We start from the raw sequence: 18,865 nt of genomic DNA on the forward strand, positions 1-18,865 counted from the left end.
ATTTGCTGTGACATATCTGCTCTCATTAACGACCCAGCCGGGGCTCTCCTCAAGTCTTAGCCATGACCTGTCTCACGGCTATGTGTCAACTGCCCACATCCCACTGACTCATTATAAATCTTGGCAGTCCCGGAGATGTGTGTCATTACATGCCAGAAGCTGAGGAATGGGTAGATTGTGAGCAACCCACGTTTTATCTATTAGCCTCATTGATCGGCTGTTGACAATTCTGTGACCTTGTCTGCTCCCAGGTGTCCTACGTGAAGGCCATTGACATCTGGATGGCGGTATGCCTCCTGTTTGTGTTTGCTGCCCTGCTGGAGTACGCAGCGGTAAACTTTGTCTCAAGGCAGCACAAGGAGTTCATCAGGCTGAGGAAAAAGCAGCGGCAGCAAAGAATAGTAAGTGTAAATCGCACTCGCTCGCACGCACGCAAACACGGGCTAAAGCATTGCTTTGTAGCAGATTCTGAAAACACTCCAGTCCCTGTCAGCCTCGATAACGTCGACTTGTGCCTCTTGTTATTGTGGGACGCTGTATATCCAGGAACTGACAACATCAACACGCTACAGCTGGCTGTCACATTACATAAGGAAGATTTCAGTTCAGCTCGTTTCCATTGTGAGCGCTGACCTGTGAAGAGCCTTTGTGATCCTTCCCCTCTGTCACTGCATTTGACACAGAGCAACAGCAACCCTGTAGCGCCGGGAAACCCTAACCCCTCACACCGCAACACTGACACGCATCTGCAGGCCGACACACTTTAACTGCATCTTTCACTGCTGTTCTGTAACATTACTTCAGCCTTCGAATGAGTCAAAAGGTCCAGTGTCTAGGACTTTCATTACCTTCACGTGAGCCTTTTATATCTACTGAGGGAGTGAGTCGTCTTCCACGTGGTCCACTATGTTGCACTGCCGTGTTTCTACAGACAAACCCAACACTGATTCTGCAGACAGCCACCAACGGCAACGTGTTCCGACTCCCAGCTCATCGAATTCAGCAGCTTGGTCAGTTGCCTTAAGCTTCTAACTATGACTCTTTACTCACCACTCTGGAAACAACATCGCACGTGAAGGGCTCCACAGTAAAGTCAGGCACAAAAACTGTATGCAATGTACAGTTAGACTTTCAAAATGAAGCTTGATGACAAACATTTCATATATCATGGCTTGTTATGACTTTGGGCCGCTATTAACGTTGTCGAATGGTTGCAATTTGGTTCAGTTTAGGGGACACAACTACTACTGCTTAATTAGTAATTAATAAGGCAACTAAATAACTTGATTAGGTCTAGGGAAGAAAACATTTGGTTAGGTTTAGTCCACAAAACTGCTTGGTTAGGTTTAGGAAAACATCTTGCTTTGTGTTATAACAACATTTTTCAGCTGAGAAAAGAAACTTGGCCAGACACAGGATGCAAACCTCAGTCTCCTCGAAGAAAAAACCTAAGAATGACCCACCCAACCACCCCAAACACCCACTGTGATGTATTTTCTTGCTCTTTATACGACTATAATTGACATGTTGGTAGTAAGAACAGGCTGCCACAGCGGAGGATGAGGCAAGGGATGTTCATTTCTCTTAAAATACAGATGAATTGTTAGCCGATAGAGCGTTCTTTGACACCACTTTCTGATAAGGCGTGCATTAAAGCCTTCTCTAACTAAGGCAAAAATCATAACGAACATTTCTGAAAACATTATTCAGATTTGATCGACAGTCGCCTGGTGACACGAGCCAACAATCACGGAGCTCATCTAAATCGTAGTTTGTGCACAGAGATGCGTGGCTTCCCCCTTTTTTCCAGCTGAGCCCTTTTCCCATTTCAAGCCAGAGAGAAGAGCAAACGCAGCACAGACAGAAATCTGTCATGTAAAATAACCCAAACCATTCTTAATTTGGCAGAAAATTGTGCACTGATGTAGGCTCCAATCACTCAGCAAGAACCCTAAAATCCATCAGCGACGCAGCCCGTGAAAGAACACTCGTCCTCGCCGTCACAACATTTTTATCTCAACGCCCTCTCTCCCTCTATCTCTCTCCGGCCTCTGCTCTGCTCCCTCTTGTGCACCAGGTGGCAAATATCTCCGTTAATGTGCCGTCATGTCTCAGTGAAGCCGTGAGAAAACATGAACGCAAACGTCACCTGGGCTTGAATGATAAAAACCCATCGGTTCAACAGATAGATGAAGCCGGCATATTGAAAATTCTGATAAAGTGTCAAGATTTTTCGCAATGCTCTTACAATATTATGTTTTAGTGACCTTCATTAACATTTCTGACATTCCAACCATCCTCCTGGATCTGTTTTTATGTGTGTGTGCATCTATAATTCTGTCATCCTAAATGTCCATACTGTCATTTTATTATGTTGGTTTAAAGGAGTTTTTCTTTATCCAAATCAAGGGTTTAAAGATGGCTGTTTGTCTATCTCGGCTTCATTTGCCGTCCAAACACACTTCCCAACAATTTCCAAGGCAAACAGCTTGTAAGATGACAAATAAAGTTGTTTACAAGAGGTGAGAGGCCCTTTTGTGACACCGAGAGGTTTGTCTCGAGAGGAACAGACGGGACATCTTGAGAAATCCCATTAAACAGCTCACAGGCTGGGCAGCTTCCCAAGACTCAATGGCAAAGTTCCCTGAAGAGGCAGAAGAGTCCGGCAGATTTACTGGGCAGTCTGCCCTCCTGCATCGATACAGGACAGATAAAATGATGGTGTGTAGAGGAGAGGACTTCCCCTGGCCACATCACTTGCACAATTACTCCCACTGAGGAGTTTGAGGTCGCAAACTATCCATCTGAGAGGTATCGACGCATGAACCGGTGTGTTGTACCAGAGCGAGGCTGTGAGTCTGATGGAGTGTACAAATCCCACACTGACCGGCTTTAATCAATGCGCTCTGTGTCCGACTACCTCTGGTGTTTTTCCAAGGAACTATAGCGAGCATATCCACACAAGACAAAATCAAAAAATAAATAAAAAGATAAATAAAAGCTTCCGTTTATAGACTTCACAGAAACAGCTTGAGCCGGCTCCTTGAGGATTCTTTATGTGCAGTCCTCAAAAGCCAGCTCCCTCAACGTACAGGCACAGATAATGTCCTGTATTATCACACTCGCAGTGCCGCTTTAATTAAAAGCTGAGAACGTCTCCTCGAGTTTGTTGTTTGGATTTTGAAGTCTGCATCTCTATTCGCTTTATTATTCTGGCATGGCACAGGTAGGATTTTCATTTAAATGATGCAGGGCGGGGGGGATTCTCTTAACGTTGTCCAAAACTAATTATATTTTCCACTCTAATGAGACAACCCAAGTTTTGTTTGACGACAAAAGGTGAAATAAAGAGCAGTAACTTTTTTTTCCTGCGATTTGTCTGCCTTTCTTTCCACTGGAGGCGATTGCCAGTCAGCCGGGGAGTGTTGAGTCATTGCGGAAAGTGAATGACATCCCGGGTAACAACTCAACCTACAGGAATATGAATCAGCACTGCGGCGCCTGTGCCAGGGTAAATAGCTGAACCCTGTGTGCACCCCACCCCGACCTTAAAACCCAATTTTTGCTCTTGCACCCACTCCTCCAGACTGATTGTGTCATGCAACTTTGACTCCATACCTGAACGTGTCCCGGTTTCCCTCCCACAACGGTTCCCACTTTGTGCTGATCTCACCCCGTCACTGCAGCCCTCGTTCTAACCTTCTGCCTCTGAGTGCCAACATTAACTACTAACTTGAAATTCTTTTCCCAGTGTGTAAGCTGTTTTTAAGACTACTTTAAAGAAACATATATGTCCTCCTCTTGTTCTCTTCTTTCACAGGACACTTTCCTTCACTGCTGACATTTTGTTTGTATATTTCAAATCGTCTACCTGTCAAATTTAGAGACTTCAGAAATCAGTTTATTTGCTTACTTGACAGGAGTTGAGCATATTGATTGAAGATCAGTCATCATGCCTGTGCCGTAAAAAACTGAAGCCACAGCCAGAAGCAAGTCGCTAGTTAGCTTAGCTTAGCATTAGGACTTAAACTAGGGGAAAACAGCTAGAAATTCACAGGTTACATCTTCTTTATTTAGTCTGGAGGAAAAGAAAAGTGTAAACATGCACGCATTTGTCACCTTCGGACAGTTTATAGTATTTATGCTAAGCTAAGCTAACCTTATCTTGGATTTAGCTTCATACAGATACAAACCAGAAAATAGAAACCTTACTTAAAGGGTAACTCCCCCAATTTGTTCTCTGGGAGTGAAGGAAGTGAATAAAGAATGTGACAATGTATCTTGATAATTTGCCTCCAGTGATGTCACTCAGTGGCTGCGTTGCATTGTGGGTAATGTAGGGGAAAAAAAGAAAGAAAAAAAAACAGTCCACCGGTCTAACATTGCATTCTTCTAACACCGCAGGACATTCACTATGGACAGTTTAAAAACAAATGACCAAAATAAAGAGCAGAGAAATACCAGCACAGTCCTTTTTCTTTACCCACAATGCAACTTAGCTACTCTGTGACATCACTGGAGGACATGTATAATGTTACACGCAGCTTCATCTGTAGCCACAAAAGGCTTTACAGTGGGGGTTTTTTCCACTCCCAAAGACTTGTAAACATACTTTAATGTGTAAATTTCCTGAAGTTACCCTTTAAGAAAGCTTTTGGATGGAGGACTGTTAGCAGAGTATTTTCACTGAGGCTCTGAATACGTCTTTGAACACTTGTTCCACCGCTGCCTAATAGGAAACTCAGTCCGTCGCTGATCACTCCCTAAAACAACCGTCTCCACAGTAGCTTTATTCTCCACAGAGCCTGATGTGATAATCAGAGCCGCCGCCTCAACTGATCTCCTGCCAACAAATCACAAAGTGTGTAGCTGCCGCTGAGAGCCCCGGCGATGAGCACCTATTATCTTTTGAGAAACGCACCATTAGACTCCAGCTCGTGATGTACTGTATCGTTTAGAAAGGTGTAGGAGGGATAATTAAGCTGCGCTATACCCACCGCTGTATGGTGCAATTTGTCACTGGGACAACACAGTTAGTAACCATAAAGTTAGTCACACAACCAGGGAGACGTTACGAAGTTATAACGACGGCGACGGTGAAAGCAAAGGGGAGCCGTCAAGAGATCAGAGGGAGGGAGAGTTTTTTCAGAGGACTAAATGAATATACTCTGCCAGGGAACTTTAACAGTGAGAGACAGGTGGAGACAGGTGCGAAATACATTAGTGGGATTGGACCTTTGACAGCAGCTGGTGGGGTCTCACTGCCAGGTCCGTCCTGCACAGAGATGTGAGGTTGGGCAGAGAACCAGAGAGCTGCCAGGGTCGGTGAGAGAGGATCAGACAGAGGTAGAAGAGACGAGGGGGGGACACAGGGATCAGAGCTTTCAGGGCACTTCACGCTGACTACTAATCATCCAATTTAGATCCCACATCTTCACTTTCCTCCTGCTAAAGTGAATCTCTCAAAGTGTCAGAGGGCTGTCAGAGTTAAGCTGCATGTCTATTAATATTCTCTTCAGAGGGCGGGAACACTGTCTCATTCACTGTATTAAAAAAAAAAAAAAAAGAAGAAAAGAAAGTCCCCCGCCATTCATCAAAGCATAATGCCAAGTGCAGGTTTTTTTTTTTTTGTTGAGGTTGAGATCATGACTTTTTATTAATAGGCAACTTTGAAAAGAGCTGAAAAGGAGAGACGGAGGTTAATTTTTTGATTAACTTTCAGGATTATAATTTCCTCTCTTCCTGCTAATGACGGTGCCCTCTGTTTCCCCTCGTCGTGTCATCGGAAACTTCGGAAAAAACTTAATTGATTAAAGGAAAGTTTATCTGAGGCGAGAGTCCCTTTTTCTGCCCCCGTTTGTGCGTTGCATATAATCGCCGTGATACTCAGATCAGAGAGGTAAGCAGCTCGTTTCTCCTGAAAAATGAATGCACAGCGATCATTGAGGATAAAATATATGATGTGTTTTTAACATTATTATAGCAGCAGACAACTTTGTCAAGTGGTATTTAGCTTCTTTCTCTTCTCTGAACTAAGACGTTTTACTTCCTCCTCCTCTGTCATGTTGTGTTACTTCCTGCCCTGATTAGTTTCACCTGTGTGTTCGGTCCATGTTCTCCTCCTCTCTCTGTCTGAGTTCCCTCCGTATTCCTGCTCTCCTGTGTTCAATTAGTCGTCACCCGTGTATTTAAGTCCTCGTCTTCCCAATTCACCAGTTTTGTCCCCAGTGTCTCCTCCTCCTCATTCTCCGTTGTGGTTACTCCATTTCTCTTTGACTCTGTTTGGTTTTGCCCCCCACTTGTTTTTGTCAGTTCTGTTGGTTTCTTTTTGGACTTTGGATTTTTTTTTTTTTTTGTATTATATCTGATTTAAGCTCACCTTTTGTTCTGTTACCTGCCTGCCTCACTGTGTCTTACGTTTGGGTCCCTTTTTCTGCTAACCCTAACAGTTATGGTGTGTTCCATTGCTAGTCCGAACTCTGAATCTTGAAATCTTAAAAGCATACCAGCGCATTTGCTCGGAAAAATGTGGACGCTCTCCACAAAACCAAATGTTTAAATGACAAACCTCACCAGCAGCTGCAGCAGCTGATTTAACAGTTAATTGCACTTTTAAAAAAAAACAAAAAAAAAAACAGGACGAGTCAGCTCCAAAAACATTATCTCAAAGATCAACTGAACAAAGTGAAAATTACTGTTGTATTGTATTTACTGTATGTTTCACAAACAAACACATGACTTAAAAATTGATGAAAAAGGTAAAAAGTAATTAAATCACTATCTGCGCCGCCACACTGCTGAGATATCATCTGTATTTATGTTTCTGACTTGGATGGCCGCTCCATTGCACTTTTTTGTCCAAGTTCAATAGAGGCACCATGACCAATGATACGTAACATTCAACATCCCGTCACACTTTCAAAATAAAGCTCGTTGACAGGCATCTAAAATATTATGACTTTCTTACTTGTTCGCGTTAACAAATGTTTACACTTTGGTTAGGTGTTGGTCAGATAACTTAAGTAAAGTATGTTTTGTAAAGGGCGTATTTCACATCACATGAATGTCATTTATTTCACCTTCTAACTCCACTTCCTGTATGTTGATGGTACTCCCAAACTAATCTAAATATAGGTGCGAATCCACGTTTCCTACATTGGCTACATTTTGTTCTTATTTTTATATATTGTGAGACATTGAATGTGTTGATATTTTCTTGTGTTGCACCGAAAGAGCAAAAGCACATACTGTATGTAATCTCTAGCTACCTGGGAGAGAAAATAAAGTTGAGAGACGGATCCAAAATCTTGCAGTGCAGTCAGATGGTTTGCAGAGTCGTTGAGGATTTTGAAAAAAACCTTTAACAAAAAACAAGTATATCTAAAAGAACAACTCTTTGTCGGCTCTTTGTGGTTACTCCTGTCACCTTGATGTACTGTAGTGGCAACTCGGGAGGATTAAACTGGTGCTGGCGCCTGTTTTACACACAATTAGGAACAAATCATCTGCTGTATTTTTAGACCCTCATCCTTGAATTCTTCAGATGTTTGCCCACGCTTGTGTTTGTTCTCACTCTGTTGCACTCTGCTGCCCTTTTGTGCCACCCCTCCTCTTCCCCCGACGCATTTGGGAACAGGCCGCTGAGAGGAGATATGAAAAAGCTCTGAGCTAATCCTTGTTGACAGCAAGAGGCCAATCTGTTTTCCCTATGCTTGACTCCGCAGGAGGAGGAACTGGTGAGGGAGAGCCGCGGTTTTTACTTCCGGGGTTACGGACTGGGTCACTGCCTGCAGACCAAGGATGGAACCGCCGTGGAAGCCGCCACCGTGTTCGCCCCCCCTCCTCCTCCTCCGGTCACCATGTACGACGGAGAGGTACTCCACAAGCGCTTCGTGGACCGGGCCAAGCGCATTGACACCATATCCAGAGCCGTCTTCCCTTTGAGCTTCCTGATATTCAACATCTTCTACTGGATCACCTATAAAGTGCTGCGACACGAGGACATCCATGCAAATTTGTAAAAGGCTCTCCGCCTGCCCTAGTTCTTTTTTTCTTCTTCTCTCTCAGAACCAAAACTGCCTGTCAGATCTACATTACAATGAGGAAATGTGTCGAGAGGCGTTATCTGCTTCTTAAAAGGAAAAAAAAAAAAAAAAAAAAAAACGTCGCTAAGAAACTTTGTGCTCAGGTGCGTCTTCGGGATCTCAGACGAAGAGCGATTAAGCCGAGAGACAAGGTTAAGCTGCGCTGGGGTTCAGGCTGGTGTTGTTTGTGATTTGCCCTCTCTGGTTTCTGTCTTGGTTTGACCCGTGCGGATTACAACGGAGACAAAAACACTGCTGGTACTTGTGGGTTTGTGACGTTTGTTTGAGATAATGAGAGTTCAGAGAAGTCGATGTTGATCCTGGCTGGAAGAGACATACTGACTTGAATTTTGACACTGCGTATCTTCGAATGAATGTTTTTGAAAAAAACAAGATAATGGGTTTTTTTTACACCTTTAACTTATCCGATAGGTGCCAATGGGTGCAGGGGGAGGGAGGGGCGGTTCTTTGATATTTATTAATATTCAATTGGTGGTGATCATTCAATTTAGATTATATATCTATAAATAAGTGTATATAAAATATGCTGTTCATGAAACTGCACAAAGCACAAATATGTATTTCCTTTTGTCTAAATTTAAATAAATTGTTATTCTGCCAGGAAACAGAAATGATGTGTTCCTCTTTAAGCTTCAAGTTTCGGTTGGTTACTTTGGCAAAAAAGAAAATCCAGTCACAGAACAACTGCATGAAAAACAATTACTTTTTCTATTTCAGGCCTTTAATAGAGCCCATCAGCTCCATATCCCGAGAGGAAAGAGAGATGGGGGGGGCGAGAAAAAAAAAACTTAAACCAAAATGTGGAAAGGTGGAAATCAGTTCTGCGATGATGCAAATGCTCCAGATGCAAAATAAGTAATCAGTCCCCATCAGTGGCTCTTTGTGAAGCTTTCTTTAATCTTTTTTCTTTCATCATCGTGACTGTAATTGTCAGCCGTGAAACCGAACACATGCGTGATCAATCCGGGAGGAATCTGAACTAAAATCCTTGAGGAAAAAAAAAAATGCATTACGAGAAAAAGAAACAGACATTTCTCTCCCAGTCTGAGGAGTGTGAAGGTGTGGAAATGCAGGACTGTGGTGGTGAGGAGGGAGGAGGAGGAGGAGGAGGAGGAGGAGGAGGCATCGCCAGCGAGGGAGGACGAATGGGTTTTTTAATGGGAAATCAGAGGGTTGTTTTATCAACTAATGAGTTTGAAAAGGGCTTGGTGTTCCACTGCTAATGACAATGAATTCAGAGCGGCAGCTGGAGCCTACTGTCCTTTTGTCGGCAATCCTAATCAAGTCTGCCGTATTGTGTGGTTCCCCAGGTAATGAGAAAAAGAGTGTGTGTGCACGTGTGTGTGTGTGTGTGTGTGTGTGTGTGTGTGTGTCTGTGCCTTTTGTTTCTGTTTTATCCTTCCACTGTTGTTGTATTGATTTACGTTTTTTTATGTGTCCAGTGTTCCGTATTATCTTAAAATCACAGCGTAATGTACTGCAGGAAAGACTGAAATACAAGATTTATGGTGTTTTTCAAGTAAAGACGTGCAGGAGGGGACGACTTATTGCCACAGATAGCTGAGAAAGTGGCGTGACATAATTACTAAAGTCCCTCATACTGATGGCTTAACTAGATTTTTAAAAAAAACAGAGTGTGAGGGCATGCAAACGTCAAAGAGACTGGGTGTTGCTTGTCACTGCCGCTGCTTCCCACATCTGTTGAGCCCCAAACAGCTGCAAAATAGAAAAACTTGAATCAGACACATAATTTACGCCGGACATACTGAAACACTTTGGTGTTAGGAGGCTCCATTTCTCATCTAATATGAGCTACTGTTGCTCTCTGTTAGCAGAATGTAAAGTCACTGTCGCAGGAAATCCAACACAAGTCCTACACAGTAGAAATCCACCGTCCGGCTGCGTTAGGCAACTTGAACAAAAATCGCCCAAAGGCTTGTAAAGGCAACCGAGAAAGACGGAGAAGGTCCCATTTTTCATGTCACATTTACAATCTGCTCACATGTGGCCAATAAAAAGTAGTGTAGTAGTAGCAGAGGATCATAAAGACACCTCTGATGAATCTTTACAACACTTATCTTCCAGAAAATATCTTTATTAAGAAAATTGCCATTTTCTGCAGCAGGTAGCTCGTTGGAAAGTCCGAAACACATCTGTTAATTCATTACCAGCAATTAATATTACATTATAACAATATAGAATAGACACCATCCAATGGAATGGAAACAAAATGGATTCCTTCCTTAAATGAGCAAGTTGAATGTAAAAACTGTTGATGGTCCCAAAAAAATATACAAAACAGCTCCTTAACATCTCCTTTCGCTGTAACTAATTAATGGTATTGTTTCACTGGTGCTGACAAAAAAACTGCACGTTTGTGGCAAAATAAGGAGCTTTTCTAAATCCACAAGCCCTGACTGACACGCAAAACAGGCAGAACGTTTTCCTGACACATTACGCTTCACTTCCTCTCCCAGAAAGCAGCATGTCACCTCAGAATGTGCGTTATTTCGATGACACGGGAAGGCTGACAGATCCCAATAACGTAGCCCTTCAAATTCCACGCACTTTCTGTACGCACAAAATCCCGAAAGTGTGACGAATTTTGACAAATGCATCCCGTCACGAAAACACTCTGCTGTCTCCTGTCACAAGGGACAAAAAAAAAAGACAGCCAGCTATCAAACTGTCTAATCTATAAAGTAAACCACCGGACCCAAATGAGGACATTAAATACTCATTGTCCAACGGGCTCTTAACGACTCTGATATGATGTTGCCTGCGACTTAATTGAAAAACCCACTTCTGTGTTGTGTATTAATGAACAAACAACGAGCAGGAGGAGACAGAAACGTCTGATGAAGCTGTTGGTCGTCATGTCCAAGGCGTGTCCTTGCCGTCTCCCTCGGGGGTAATCAACATGCTTTCCCCCCCTCCTCATTTCAGCTGAATGTCAGCGGTGCCAGAGCTAAAACTGATGTGTGAGCTTTGAGGGAGCAGCCTAAGACCTGCGATCAATACTGCTGACCCCTCAGAACACCGGCGTCTTTTCACCTTTCAGGCTCATAAAACAGAAACGCAGACACCAAAATAATACTCCGGTGCGTAGGATTCTCTCGTCGCTTGAAGCTGTTGTCCAGCTGTTGTTGCCCCTCCTTGTTTGCTTTTTTTTTTTTTATTGATTTCTGGTCCATTTTTATCAGAGCTGCAACGATTAATCACCAACTATTTTCATAATCAATATCTCAGTTTCCAGCTGCTTAAATGTGAATACTGTCTTGTTTCGTTACTCCACTTTGAGAGTAAAGTGAACATCTTTGGGACACTTGAAGACATCACCATCACCACCGTCTCCATTTTCTGATGTTTTCATGGAGGAAACCAATCGATTAATCAAGGATATTTTTTTTGTTATTGAAATATCTCTTTTTTTAAACAAATACAGTTTGAAAGATTCTCACACTTGATGATCATCAACCACGTTATTACCTTGTGGTGGTTGACGCTCCTCTGTTGCTTTAAAGGATTGTTTGGGAGCCAGCTTTATAAAAGCTGCAACAGACTACTCTGATTGTCGATTTGGATCAATTCAGTATGACTAAAACTGTCAAAATATCCTGTTTCAAGCCTTATTCTTTCTTGTTTCTTTACCCCTCTATGACCTTAAACTGAATATCTATTAAAGATTAACAAAATTGGCAAAATAATCAATGGATTGACTGACATCTTAAGGGGGTACATGCTCATTTCCTCATACTGTCCAGTACTGCAGCTCTGCATTTTACATGCACAGGAACCTATAAAACCTTATTAATAACAAATGCAGGGCTTTTATGTGGCTGTCCAGAAGTATTAACAAAAGGCAAAATATACTGAAAATTAAAAGTAACTCTACTCTAGTGTATCTAGAGGACTAAACATCGGAATATCCCTGCATCTCCAGGAAACTGCGTAGCCTAGACAACTGCGGGATGAAGAAATAGCAGCCTCGGGAGATATATTGGTTTCTTTTGACAGTGATGTATTAATGAGACGATGCTACACATGTCACCTTTAAATATATGAGTGTAAACAGAGGGGGAACTGCTCGCTGCACGCAGCATTATGGATGCAAACCTTGTGAATGTCACCCAGCGAGTAAAAAAAACGGATATCCTTGCACTCTAAATGCCTTCTACTGCAGGTTTAATGCAAATGTCCTGTCTATCTGGTGCTAAATGATCTATTCCTGTAATGCTACACACACGCATGCATTAGTCCTGTGTCGGCTGGGTTTCCAGTGGCATTTACGGTACATTAGGGGAATTTGTTTATTAGTTTGCACATTAAAAATACAATTATAAATAAGATGGATTATATGTAAAAGACACCCATGGTACATAAACAGACTTTAACCTACATTTACTCACATGAACGTAAGTAAACACAAGCTTCTGAAGAAGCAGTATGAAGGTAAATATCACACATCTTGGTCCCATGTCTTATAATCCATGGCTGTTTTTTCAAATGGCAGCGGGAACATTTACATTTGAACACATGTTTGCAGATCAAGGTACACATCAACTTCATGATCAGTGAAACTGAGCACTCAGACCCAAAAGAGAGGTAATGTCACGTTTCTGATGAGGGTCATGAATGCTGAGCAGAGTGAAGTGAATGTGAGACATGACTGCATCGACGGAAACATGATGCTCAAGCAGGCCCTCGATCTGATTTTCATATAGCAAAAGTCAAGTCAAGACCCAGAGACACTGAACCAACATCAAAACCTGTGAAGAAAGACAGGTTGTCGCTTCTCGTTACCTGTAATTGAGAATATATCCGAGTGGTGTGGAGGTACCGTGCTCTATTTTCACCAGCTGGCTCTGACACTGTTTCTACATGGCCAAAAAGCCACCGAGTCCTAACGGTGCAGAACACACAGCAGCAACTTCTGACAGCCCCATCATCAGCCGTCCTGGTTTTTCAGGAACCGCACTGGATGCTTTCGGACTGAAAAACTGCATTATGAGTTCTGTTCTGGTGGCTCAAAATCCCCAGATAATGAAGAAACACTGCTCTAAGTTAGTGTGCAAGGCTTTACTCACGAACTTATATACATGTTTCAAACCAAATGAAATACACGACAGTTTATAACACAGCACAATGAGAGGCAGACCAGACAGAAACAAACTGAAACAGAACAAAAAACAACAAAGACATGAGAGATTCAGCGAAGACACAACAGCCTTTTGTTTTTGCAGTTTTGGGGGCGTGGACATATGAAAAGCCAAGATTTGAGGATCGGAGTGGTGGAAGTGGAATGAGGAATTAGGGGATCGGAAAAAATGTGACTGGGATAAATATTGTTGAGTTTTCCAGGAAGCCGATATTGTTGGTTCTCTCCTCGAGAAGCTCAGACAGGCACTCCGGGATTTAAAGTTTTTTCTAACTTGCATCTTTTCCAGAAGTCGCCGCATCCTCGTTTGTTTGTTTCCCTTTTTGTCTCATTTGAATAACGCAATCAGGAAACACGCATCTTCAAATGATGCTTTCAAGAGCGCAGCAGGGAAAACCTACATTTCAAGGAGCGCTGAGAGACTCATCCTGTGTATGCTTATACAGAAAATCCTGTGTGGATTCATTTCCACTAATCCCTCGCTGCGCCTCTACATTTCTGTAATTCCAACATCTGAGAGAAGCCCTACAGCCGGGAGGACGGCGGCTCGGGGGGGTTTACGTGGATAATGGTTATAGACCTATATGCACACTGCATTTCCTTTGTGAGCAAACAGGAGAAACAAGGACTTAGTCCCTTCCCAATCCCTCTGTCGAGAAAATAGGCACCAATCAGAATTATGTCAGACTTCTTTTCAGAAGTCGCTCACTTTATAACATGTTCAGAATTTCTTAGAGAGAACCGAGGCTTGAAAATTGAATCAGATACGACAGCAGTTCTTCATACAAGACGCCATAAAATGTGTACGAGCTTTGTTCTGGAGCAACATGGTGGATGGAAGTCATCTGTACCAGCCAGAAACTATTAATCTAATCAGAGCAGGTTCAAGTACGATTGCTTCTATCGATCGAGATGTTAGGATGTTATTTTGGGATACAGCTGGAGTGTGTTTACGTGCTTTAATGCTCAGAAAACACGTCAGTTTTGTCAGACTGTCCTGTTTCAGCTGCTGTCACTTTGAGCCCTGTTTGCTCTGATTGGTCAGTTCACACATGCCTAACGCAGCACCGCCAACAACAACAGAGCAACAACAGAGCAATAACAGAACATATGGTGTGATTTCACAAATTCACAAAATTCGAGGTGCGACTCCCCGACGAGGCGTTCCAGGAGCAGTGCTTTCTGTGGGAGACGGGAGCTTCTGTCGGTGAGGACTTCAACCTTTTTTATTCCTGACTTATATTTTGCACTTCATCACAATGGCTGGAGCGACATATGGGAAGGAAACATCAATTTAACTTGATTGGAGGTGTATTGACTATAGATTTATGTTCACAAATGTCATTCTTGTGCAATATGTAATTAAATTAGGCACCTGTTGAATTCATGCTCAAAAGAAATAGTGGGCTAACTTAGCTAGTTAGCTCAGTTAGCGGTGCAACACACTAGCACGGTTAGCTTTGGACCTCTTTGTCCAGACTAGCTGTAGTTAAGAAGCTGTGGGATAAATACAGAGTAGTGTCGGTCGGTGTGGACGGGCCCCTGATTCTTGGCTTCCTGACTTCCTTGACACTGCTTCCATCCTCGATCCGCGCTACTCGCAGGCCTATTTAAAGTAAACAGAGGATTTTCTCCACCTCTCTCTCTGCCCTGTCCATCAGACACGACTCACACTAACGGTGAATGCCCAAGAGAGCAAAAGGAGGCAGACAGCTTGCAGCCCTTTTTTTTTTTTCCCTCTGCTGCTCTGACACTGATTCGGTGCTGCGAGTTGGCTGGGAAGAGGTGAGCCAAGAGGGAGAAATAATCATTTCCCTGGGAGACGATGCATGTGTGTGTGCACAGGCGCGTGTTTGTGTAGTCGAGGCAGCTAAATGTCCCAGTTTCTCACCACAGAGAGGAAATAGAGACAAACATGTTCTTCACTGCACTCGAAACAGGCATTACTTTCATCGATCGTGCCCAGCAGTCAGACCAAACACCCGACACTTTGGTGCTTTGATTGTGTTTTTTTTTTTTTTTTAATTCATTCATCGTCTTTGCTCGGCATAAGCAAGCGTGCATATAAAAATGCCGGTTTGATGTCTCTTTTCAATTAGTTTCGGGGGATTATGTTTTACGGCCATGCTGCCCATTTTTGGTTTACTCTGAGAAAATATTCATCACAAGAAAAAAACGAGTGAGGGGAAAAAGAAAAAAAAACCTCTTTCTCCTCCTGTGTGAGCGCAGAGAGCCAGGAGGATCTTACGAGCTCGGTTGACGCAACACTTCTTCAACTCAAACAACACTCTTATCTCTGTTGCTGGGTTCGCTCTCTCTCAGTGGTGTGTCAGAATTTTAAGAAGCCGTAGCCAAAAGGGCTGCAGTCACACTCCAGCACCGTTTTTTTGTTGTTTTTTTTTTGTTCTTAAGGTCACTTTATTAATGGCTCCCGTATCGTTCAAAAGGCTTAATTTATTTGTGTCGCTGTGACTTTTCACTGTTCTATTGTGTGTGTGTGTGTGTGTGTGTGTACGTTTTGGCCAGATTGCATCCAGACTACAGTGTGAAGAATTCTTATCGACAACTCCAGTGTGACTCAGCTGCCTCCATATCTGGCAACCCAATAGAGAAAGTTTTTTTTTTTTTTTTTTGAGGCATTTGGTGCAGTGCAAACTTATATTATACAGAATAATTAACCATTGCAGACTTAAGGGGCTCATTTTTGAGTCCTTTTGTATTTTTCCCACCTTGGCTTGTACTAACCACGGATCGCCTCGTGGCCAGCGCTGCTTTTTTCAAGGGTTTTATGATATCAGATGGTCGGTCTTGGTGGGCAGCAGTGAGTTCAGCTCCTCCGACTGATGATAAACTTCCTCTATCCCTTTTTCTCTTCTGTTATTTTGAGTCTGTTGAGTCCAGGGAAAGCCACTGCGTCCGTCTACATCCTCCATCGAGAGCCATACTGAAGCGTTTTGTTGCAGGTACAGCAGTGTTTGCCCTGCAGGTTGACTTCAGGCTAGCAGTCCCTGCAGACTCTGTGTTGCTGGACCTTCTGGTTCACTGCCATCACAGACCAGGCAGGACAGGTGTATTCTCCATGAGATAACAACACAGCACAGCTCGCCAGAACACCCTCTGGTCCTCTCAAACAACTAAGAAAATAGAAAATTCTCTGAAAGACCCTTGTGCATAAAGGCCTCCAGTTATTTATATAATAAATTTTGGCTTTTTGGTCCTCTGAGCGAGCTGCCAGAATATTTTGCAGGACTTCATAGTGAAACTTTATGCTTGTTTAGGTTCAATTTTCTATTTCTCTCTCATCAGAACACTGTGCTTATGCTCCAGTTAGGCAAATACTGCTTGGTTAGATTGAGGAAAACATCATGGTTTGGCCTGTTTTGGTCGCCATAAACACAGCTGGAAATCTCCCGAGGTCTCCTTAAAAATAGTCGAGTGGTGTCAAGCTTACAAAAATGCCACAAAGCAAACTCAAACTGTGGTCAAGTGCAATTAACCCCTGGTGTGGTCTGGTGGGCTGATCCTTTATGATCCAGAACAGAAGAAGCCAAACTCGCTGGTTTGTAGAAATCATCCTTAACCACATCCAGCTTACTTCTCTAAATTCATGTTGCGAATTTACGTTTCTTCAGGTGCAATTTTATGTTTTATATTGCACTTGGTTAGGGTGAGGAAAACATTGTGTATTGGCTTAAAATTCCTGTTTCGAGCACCACAATCGTGTCTGGAGATGTTCCAACCTTTAGTCAAAAACATTCAGCTTCTGTCACCACAAGCACTTTAAGTTCACTGGTCAGGTTTAGACACAAAAACCACTTGATCAGGTTTACGAAAACAAGAGTTCTCCTCAAAAATATCCAGCAATATCACGCTGAGATGCAGCACCATCCCCTTCACCTGTAATGTGAACGTGGTACGACACATATTGTAGAAATATCGGGGTTTTGAAGTAACCGTTAACTGCCAACACTTTCTTCTTTCTCTGGCAACGCAGCTTAAATATTACATCCCTGTTTCTTTTTCTTCACTTAGCAGAGCTCAAACTCCAACACTGGGTGAACAGCGTGTACCTGCACGGCAGCTAAGAGACACAGGGCAGATCATGCAGGGATTATCAACAGGCTGGATGGAGCCACAGTTTGACTGTTAAACTTGCAAAATCTTTCAGTAAGTGTGAAAATACATGCGGCTACATATGCTACCTACCGTAGTAAGGTATGTACTGCAGGACACGAAGGAGACACAGTACGACCCATCTTCTGTGGAGCACTGACGTAAATCTCTGGCGCTAATATCCACAGATTCAGATGTAGACATTTGGTTTTAAATCCAGCAAAGCTGAGCACAATTAAAGCCGATAATGCCAATAAAGACATTAAAATTGGTCTGTGAAGGGGACACGGGGCTGCGGTACAATTCAAAAAGGTCATCTTCCTCCGTGCTAATTAAAAAGCGGGGCGAAGAAAAGTCCCTTTGTTAAATATCACGTGTCTCAAAGAATGCCAAAGACAGCATGATAATGAGTGCTTGTGATGTCTCTTAAGGTTAGCCTTTCCATCTTCATCTCGCTTGTTTTCACTGGTGGGTCAGAAGCACGGCTGTGCCTGCAGGACCCTGTCAGCCCGCTAATTCTTCTACCTGACTTTTTTTTTTGGTCTGAATTAGTATGCATGCAAAGAGTTTGACCTCTTACATCTGATATACATCATTTATACACCATTTTATGGCTCATTTCAGAGGGTCAGCTTTCATTCGGACATGATACAACCGTATGCTACGTACTATTTAAAACATATTCAAAATGTATGCTCTGGAAATTGTCGTTGATTTGCACTCAGACCTCAGAGTAAGAGTTTCACAAAATATATGATTTTCCAATCTGTTCCTATTCTGAGATGTATCTTCTTGGATAAATAGTCTGATAACGAGACATGGATGCAAATGTAGCTCCTGCTAAAATGTGTGCATATTCAAACCCCAGAGCGGAGACATTTTAATCGAATAAATTGACCTTGGTATTAACAATTTATCAGTGTCTTTCTGTCTGACAGCCTCACTCTCTGTAAGAGGCTTGATTTCTTTCTGACTTTTCTTTTATGGGATTTATGGGATTTTTTTTTGACTGTGAAAGTTTAATTTCTCCAGGAACTTCCAGATACAACAGTATTTTTTCTTGTTGTTGTTACTGTGGTGAAGTTTTTATTCATACGGACTCTGACCTTCAGGACCTGAATGCTGAAAGCTGCATGAGGTCAGGACCTCACCAGTCCTCACCGACTGTTCTCCAGGATCCACAATGGACATCTTCACCACCAAGGATGCCATCTTGGCTCAAACCATACGGTCCATACATCACATGCTTCTGGTTCCTTTCTGTCCAGCAACACTGGGGCATTTTCAGTGCTTTCCTGATCTCTTGCAGCGATGTGATTACTGTGAGTGCAGTGGAGAGGTCTCCCCCCGTCCACCCCTGCTGTCCTAATATCTGATCTCCCACTGCTGGTCATTCACCTCCCCACCAAGACTGCTAAAGGCTGATGACCCCTCTTCTTTTCTGTAGTGTCATGCACCTCCACCTGCAGCCTCACCTCCAGCAGCTGCT

General features: G+C 42.9%; 1 protein-coding gene across 2 annotated transcripts in view; it reads left to right on the top strand.

The window, feature by feature from the left end:
• The window catches only part of glra4a (glycine receptor, alpha 4a), a 46,969-nt gene extending 38,396 nt beyond the window's left edge, over positions 1-8,573 (top strand). Inside the window, exons 8-10 of one of the 2 annotated variants that reach the window (XM_037077206.1) lie at positions 252-407; positions 3,401-3,511; positions 7,725-8,573. In XM_037077206.1, coding sequence (XP_036933101.1) covers positions 252-407; positions 3,401-3,511; positions 7,725-8,021 — 564 coding nt within the window. In that variant the 3' untranslated portion in view covers positions 8,022-8,573. The remainder of the gene's footprint in view (positions 1-251; positions 408-3,400; positions 3,512-7,724) is intronic. The other variant, XM_037077205.1, reaches the window with a different exon arrangement.
• The last annotated feature ends 10,292 nt before the right edge of the window (positions 8,574-18,865 follow it).

This window comes from Acanthopagrus latus, chromosome 18 (assembly GCF_904848185.1).
Source record: "Acanthopagrus latus isolate v.2019 chromosome 18, fAcaLat1.1, whole genome shotgun sequence".
NCBI lineage: Eukaryota > Metazoa > Chordata > Actinopteri > Spariformes > Sparidae > Acanthopagrus > Acanthopagrus latus.